The sequence below is a fragment of the Myripristis murdjan genome, chromosome 22, assembly GCF_902150065.1.
Source record: "Myripristis murdjan chromosome 22, fMyrMur1.1, whole genome shotgun sequence".
Taxonomy (NCBI): domain Eukaryota; kingdom Metazoa; phylum Chordata; class Actinopteri; order Holocentriformes; family Holocentridae; genus Myripristis; species Myripristis murdjan.
In genome coordinates this window covers 8,671,483-8,678,736 of record NC_044001.1, presented here as the reverse complement: position 1 = coordinate 8,678,736, position 7,254 = coordinate 8,671,483, and the positions used below count along the sequence as shown (strand labels likewise).

Sequence of the window (7,254 nt, the reverse complement as noted above, 5' to 3'; positions counted from 1 at the left end):
AATAAAATGTAGAGAAGTGAAATACTAAAACAAAAAAAATGTACTTCAGTAAAAGTCTACTGAAAAAGATGCAGCAACATGAGCAAATGCAATCAGTTTCTTCCACCTCTGCCTTCATTGTATATTATTTATTTCTGTATGAAGGAAAATTGTTGTGTCACCTAACAACTTTGTTGATGGAGCGAGACGCCCTCCTCTCCTCCCGCAGGACTTATAAATGTGTCCTGGATGGAAAACAGCCAGACTCTCCATTCGAGGTTAATGAGGATGCAGCCGGTGTCGACCGCCTGGGACCGCCCGACACACACTGCCACCAGAAGGACGCGACATCGTGGGCTGAGAGTGAGGAGAGGCGCGTTGCTCGGAGGAAGCTCGTCACTGCCTGCGTTATCAGCCTGGTCTTCATGACAGGGGAGCTGATCGGTAATCAGATCATTGATCAAAAAAAATGAGCAACATTTCCACACTCTTCTCTTTCCTCTACAGGTGAAACCACAATGCAGGCCACACTGATCAAAACATATCCTGTATTAGAATATGGACAGCCCATGTTGTATTCTGTGAAAGTATAAGTCCAAATTGTAGAGGGGTTTCTTGGCAGCTTGGCAATTAAAGTGAGTCTGACTGATGTTTGTAATGCACAGCCTGGTCTTCATGGCAGGAAAACCTGGGTGGAAAAAGTGACAGTCAGAATCAGAGTCTCCAACAGCTACGTGACCTTCTGCTTCACACAGACATCCCACAGACCTGCTATCACTGTTTTTGATGATGGGTATAACTGGGTCATAGGTGATGCCATGGAAAACCCCTTACACTTTAATTTCTCCATGGCTGACAATGCAACTATACTAAGCTAAGACAATCTCATCAGACCCTTTCTACAGAAGCATAATGCATTCACTTGAGAAGAAGAAAAATCTGCCCTGTTTTTCAGAATTAACAAGGTAATTATCTTAGAATTATGAAATAAATGTCACTGGGGAGAAAATCAGCTGTTTTTTTCTGAACTAACAAGATGATTGGTCTCATAAATCATAAATCTCATAAATGTGACATTTTTAATCTACAGGTCCTGACTTGTCAGAGAATTCCAGCGCACATGATGTGATTTTAAAGTCGGATTTCATTTAAAGCAAACACGTCCCGGCAATTTATTTGAATCCAGTTTTATTTCTGTCGTGGTTTGAGACGCTGATGCCATTCTTATTAGTTTGTTCTTGTTGAGACGCAGAGCCCGCTCTGATGTGCCTGACATCTCGCTGCTCAGCTGAACCAACACGGCCTCTTTCACAGACAGAAGATCATGCAGCTGAAATGCTTTCTGCCGTCCTACATGGTGACTCGACACAAACAGACAATATGTGCTGTTAATTCAGAAAAAAACAGGACTGATTCTGCCCCCCTCCCCATTACAATTTTGCTCTGAATTCAGAGATAATTATTGTGTTAATTCAGAAAAACACAGCAGATTTTTTTCCCCCATGACAACCTTCCTCAGAATTCTGAGATTATCATCTTAATACAGAAAACCCACAAAAGTTTTTTTTTAACAAGTGCGCACGTCACACTTCCTTCCACCTTGTATTCACAAAAGAGGATGGGTAATTTTGTGGTTAAACAGAACAAAATAATTTATACATATATAAAAAACCGTGCTCATGGAACAGAGGAAAATATGGGCTATCAGTAAAAATGACTAGTTAGTCGGTAACACTTTACAATAAGAGTACAACAATTAACGTTAGTCAACGTTAATGGCGTAATTTTTAATTAACTGTTAGTTAATGATTATTATGGCATTTACTAATGTTAATGATATCGACAATAACCCTTAAATAACATAAATTAACGCCTTAGCATGAACAGCATTAGTACATGATTCTTAGACACATTAGTTAACGGTTAGTTAACTGTTACTTAATGTTTATTACCTGTTACTTAAAGTTTATTACGGCATTAACTAACGTTAATTGTTGTACTCTTATTGTAAAGTGTTACCAATTATTCTTTTTCAGTCATGGTTTTAATATGATTGTTCCTTCGTGATTTGTGTTGTGGACACCTTTGTGTGAATTTGTGCTCTTGGCCAATTAAGTTGAAGAGGTGAAGTTGCCACCCCATGTTTATGAGCTTTAGTTCCCTGGACTGAGAGGCCCAGTCCTGTTGAAAATGTTTGAACTGTTTTTACATTTTGCTGTGTTGTGGTTAAAGCAGCCAAACCTCACACTCCGTTTGGGAACGTCCCCCCCCCCCCATCCCCTGCAGGTGGCTATGCGGCCCACAGCCTGGCCATAATGACAGACGCCGTGCATCTCCTGACAGATTTTGGCAGCATCGTGATGAGCCTCGTCTCTCTGTGGATCTCCTCCCGGCCTCACACGAAGACCATGACCTTTGGGTGGCACCGCGCAGGTCGGATCAGAGGACCTTGAGCCTTCAATTTGTCTCTCACATATTTACAGCGAAGTTCGTTTTTACCCACATGCCTTCAATATCGATAAAGATCTCTGTCACAGTCACAGCGTGCAGCTTGTTTGCCTCGATGTAAATGCGGAGCCTTTGTATCCAATTCCTTTGAAATTTCAAGGTTCTTTATTCAATTTATGCTCTGGCTGACTTACCATGTTACCTAGCAGCAGATACTCATACCACATAAAGAAACCATATTCATAGTCTTTCTGACTGTCCCTAAGTATAGACTCAACATTAAAGGTGACTATACTTGCCTGTGGAAATGTGACTCGCACTTCAATTTGATCTTTTACTTGACTTGGTGTCTTTGTAGATTTACTTGAATGGAGTTGTTTTTGATGTAGCCCGATTTTAATCTTGTGTTGCTCTTGCTTTCTGTCTCATCTCAGTTTGATTTCCCATTTTTATCCTCTCCTCCTTGCAGTATTGTGGTTTTATATATATTCTCACTCCTTCTCATGTCTTGGGGGCCTTGCTGTGTTAAACAGAGATCCTGGGCGTGTTGCTGTCGGTTCTGTCTATCTGGGTTGTGACGGGGCTGCTGGTGGTGACAGCCGTTCACAGGATCATCGACGGCCACTACGAGATCCAAAGCCAAATCATGCTCATAACCTCAGTCTGTGCTGTGGTTGTCAATATCCTGTGAGTGTAAGGTCACTGTGGTTTATCAGGATTGCTTCCCTTAATCCCACAACTGTTTTTTGTGTGCTGGGTATTATGAGAATGGTCAGCAATGATTGCACAGTCCTCTAAAAATAGCCCTGACTTTGTGTTACTCAGAATGGCCCTTATCCTCCACCAGTCCGGCCCCTCGCACGGCCACAGCCACAGCCACAGCCACGGATTTCCCTACAGCCAGCTGCAGACGGGTGAGGAGCAGCGGGGCCACAGCCACGGCAACGCCAGTGTGAAGGCAGCCTTCGTGCACGTGGTGGGCGACCTGCTGCAGAGCCTCGGGGTTCTGCTGGCGGCCATCATCATACATGTTTGGGTGAGTGGCAGCAACCGGTCACACAAGTTCGCGTTCCAGTTTCGGTTTATTTAGAGCCCTTAATCACTGTGTGGTCTCAGAGGGCTTTACAGTGCCACAGTTTATAGTAAACAAAACAACGTCCCCCGACCTGAACCCTCATGGCGGGCAAGAACCACAGAGAGAGGGAAGCCCCTTCCAGCTGCTGGCCACAAGTGCACAGGGTGTTGGAGTTAGGAAATTATTATTTCTAGAAGGAGGAAATTATCCGCACACTGGATTACAGCTCCCAACACTGTATTTGACTAACTATGCAATGTTTCCACCCCCAACAGGGTCTTCATTCTTCATTTTTTCCCCCTAATGAAGACCGTTTTGGGTTGAAATGTCATATAGTTAGTTATAAGAAACTGCTGGGAGCTGTAAATCAGCGCGCAGATAATTTCCTCCCTCTCTTTCCACTTGAATCTCTGTCCTGCACCTGGCCCAAGAAACAGGTTGGATGTGCACATGTTGTTTTTCCACTGTGCTTTTGGAAATGATTAATTCTAATCACTTTATACATGAAAATCTTTAAAGCAGTGTGGGCAGCATCTCTCCTCCAGAAGTGAAGAGAACTGACCTAAGGAGCTGGAAAAAAAAAAAGGGTGTAAGGCTGAGTGATGTGGTTCAAAACAGTATCATGGTGCTCATTAGGATTTTTTTTTTTTTTAAATCGATATGGAGAGTAAAAAAAAAAAAAAAAAAAGCCTGCCAGAAAAGATTTATCTAATTGTATGTCTGTGAGCCATGTTTATTTTCTCCAGATATCAAAAAGTCACACTTGCAGGCTGATGCCAGGGTGACGTTGGCTTTTGTGACACAATTTTGGGGTTTTGATTCAAAAATATGTCATGTGAAGCTTTAGATACAACAGCTAGTTATTTTTTTTTTTTAAATCAGGGATGACATTTATGTTTTTGCAAATTCGCTGTTTGTATACAGTATATCGGGATGACTCATGCATGCAAAATCACATGAAAAATAATCAAACTAATGTGCATCTTTTTGATCCAAATGGAAATCTTAGGTGTGCTGTCAAATAAAGCACACACAAAAAAAATCTAAGAATATTCATAAAAATGTTTCCTGAATATTTTTTTAAGATACAAAATGCTTTTACCAATCAGCTGTTGTAAACCCTAATATATCACCCTTATATATCATTTTTTTTTTTATGATTTACAGCCTGACTACAAAATAGCAGACCCTATTTGCACCTTCCTGTTCTCCGTTCTTGTTCTTGGATCAACATTCACAGTCTCAAAGGACGTGTTCAGAATCCTCATGGAGGGTAAACACACATTTTGTTTGCTATGTGACGTTATCATAAATATATATGACAGGTAACGGTGCATGCTTGTCGCTGAGTGGCCGTTTTGCCTCTGCAGGCTCCCCTCACCACATGAACTTCAACGCCGTGAGAGAGAGCCTGCTGTCCATGGAGGGCGTCAAGGCTACGCACAGCCTGCACATGTGGGGCCTCAACATGAGTCACGCTCTGCTGTCCGTCCACGTGGCCGTAGGTGAGCTCCAGCTGCTGCGAAAACTGCAGATACTAAACTCTGGTGTGCACACCTTAACAGGAGCACATCAGTTTTGTGTATTAACTAAAAAGTCCATGCATTCATTTTTTTCACTCCCATTTAAATAGACTGGGAGTTAAGACCACCTTAGTTGACTTGCTATGGACTTTGAGGTGTGTGTGTATGTTTCTTGTACACCTTAATCCATGATTCCTGCATTGTGCTATGTGTTTGTGTGTGTGTGTTCCAATAGTGGCTTTATTTTTATTGTGTGTGGGTGTGCATGCATTTATGAGCGTGTTATTTCATTTCTTCATTGCACTTCAGAAATGCTCATGTGCACTTTACCATTAACACTATTTATGTGCTGTCGATGTTGTCTTTGTGCAAACAAATTTCCCTACATGGAACAATCAAGTTAATCGTATCGTATTGTAAAGTCAGCTCCAGTGTCACAACCAGCTGAGTTTGAGGAAATACAAAGGGGATGGACCAGAATATCAGCAGATTATATATCAGCACATCACATCAGGATTAGCTGATATCAGCCTTAAAAAGCAATATTGGTATCAGTCCAGTTTATTTCTACAGTTGGTATTTGACTGATTGTAAAACTGCTGCTTGTGAGTTTTTTTTTTTCTTCAAGGAATGTGACTCTTAACACAACTGCATAATTAGCAACAGAGAAAAACTAATGTGGTATTTTGTGCAATTATCATAAAACAGGTTTGTCTAAGACTCCATTTGCATGTGATGCTAACATGCGATCTGTATCCGGACATGTTATCCAGATGAGGAAAAACACGTTAATGCAAGGTGTAAATGCACAGCAAGTCCTGACATGAGCTCTCGTTTTCCTGATGTGGATACAGAGATCGCACTGTGACACCAGGTGGAAATGGGCTGTGAAAAGCTGAACTTATTATTGCACCTGCATTTGTGTTATGATTCTTGAAAAAGGAAATATGAAACAGCTTGTATCAGCATTGGCCCCCATAGGTGGGAGGACATTGGATATTGATATTTGCCTCAAAAAACACATTGGTCAACCCCTCTCGTTCTCTTTAAAATGAGTTTTGGGCATTTCTGTTTCATTAGACAGGCACAGTAGAGAGAGACAGGCAAGGGGGGGCAGAGAGAGGGGATGATATGCAGCAAAGGACCTGGGCCGGACTTGATCAGAGCAGACCTAGTCCTAATCAAGACCTAGACCAAATAACAATAAACTTATATGTCTTCCCAAATGTAAACAAGAATAATTAAGGGGTTTGTTAACAGATATATAAATCTACAGTGACTGAAGGTGCTACTGGATAGTGATGTAGTATTACTTTGCTACTTCAGTATCAGACTGAATAATTAATGAATAGAACTTTTCCATATTTTTCAATTGGCAGAAAACAATCAAAACATGGCTGAGTCAAAATAGGCACAAGACCAAGTCAAATCTAAGACGTTCATTTCAAAAAGTGGCCTAAAACTGACAACATATGCCATCTGTGTGACATCGTTTGCTGTGAACCATAAACACGTTTGTTCCTGTCTTTAAGAAATGGCTCGTGACTGTCTCTCTCTCTCCCCTCAGAGGAAGATGCCGACACGCAGACCGTCCTCATGAAGGCAACAAAGCTCCTCCGCTCTAACTTTGGCTTCTCCACCATCACGATCCAAGTGGAGCGCTACTCGCCAGAAATGCTCCACTGCTCACAGTGCCAGGATCTCACAGACTGAACGAGTGTGTGTGTGTGTGTGTGTGTGTGTGTGTGGCAAGACTGATGAAGACCCACGGGTTAACGGACTTTTTGTGGTTACAGTATGGGGTAACTGTTATGAACAACGCCCAAAGATAATGGATCAGAAATTCTGTTTTTCCAGCGTCATATTTTTGTGTCATGAACAGAGAGAAATTCCTCATGATTTCTCTCTCTCTTGACAGCCATGAAATGACAGGAATTGTGCAATGATGTGTTGAAAATCAGACGAGCCTACGTTAAGACAATCACACAAAGACAGCAGAATGTAGTTTTGTGCGGTGCAATAATACATGTTTCACAGAGACACTGCAAAATCTGTATTTGTGAAATGTTGATAATGATCTTGATCATTATCACCATAAGAGTACAGAGCTCTTGTTTCATTTCAACATTGATTTTCAAAGTAAACAAAGGTCATAAAGGTTTTAAGTCAGCCTGTACTCAGTAGGATTTTTCTTCTATCAAGTACAGTGGTGGAAAAAAGTTTTCGGAC

The 7,254-nt window shown here is 41.5% G+C and overlaps 1 protein-coding gene across 1 annotated transcript; it reads left to right on the top strand.

The window, feature by feature from the left end:
• The first annotated feature begins 308 nt into the window (after positions 1 to 308).
• LOC115354383 (zinc transporter 2-like) lies at positions 309 to 6,738 on the top strand. The gene is made up of 7 exons (XM_030044762.1): positions 309 to 423; positions 2,266 to 2,412; positions 2,961 to 3,114; positions 3,253 to 3,463; positions 4,670 to 4,775; positions 4,873 to 5,007; positions 6,593 to 6,738. Exons 1-7 carry the CDS (start codon positions 405 to 407, stop codon positions 6,736 to 6,738), a joined length of 918 nt encoding a protein of 305 aa, XP_029900622.1. The 5' UTR covers positions 309 to 404.
• Positions 6,739 to 7,254: the final 516 nt, after the last annotated feature.

What these genes read in the sequence shown, in the direction of transcription:
- LOC115354383 (XM_030044762.1), top strand. An exon ending in CTTTGGGTGGCACCGCGCAG is followed by an intron (nt 2,413 to 2,960) that starts GTCGGATCAGAG and finishes TGTGTTAAACAG; the next exon opens with AGATCCTGGGCGTGTTGCTG. An exon ending in GTTCAGAATCCTCATGGAGG is followed by an intron (nt 4,776 to 4,872) that starts GTAAACACACAT and finishes TTGCCTCTGCAG; the next exon opens with GCTCCCCTCACCACATGAAC.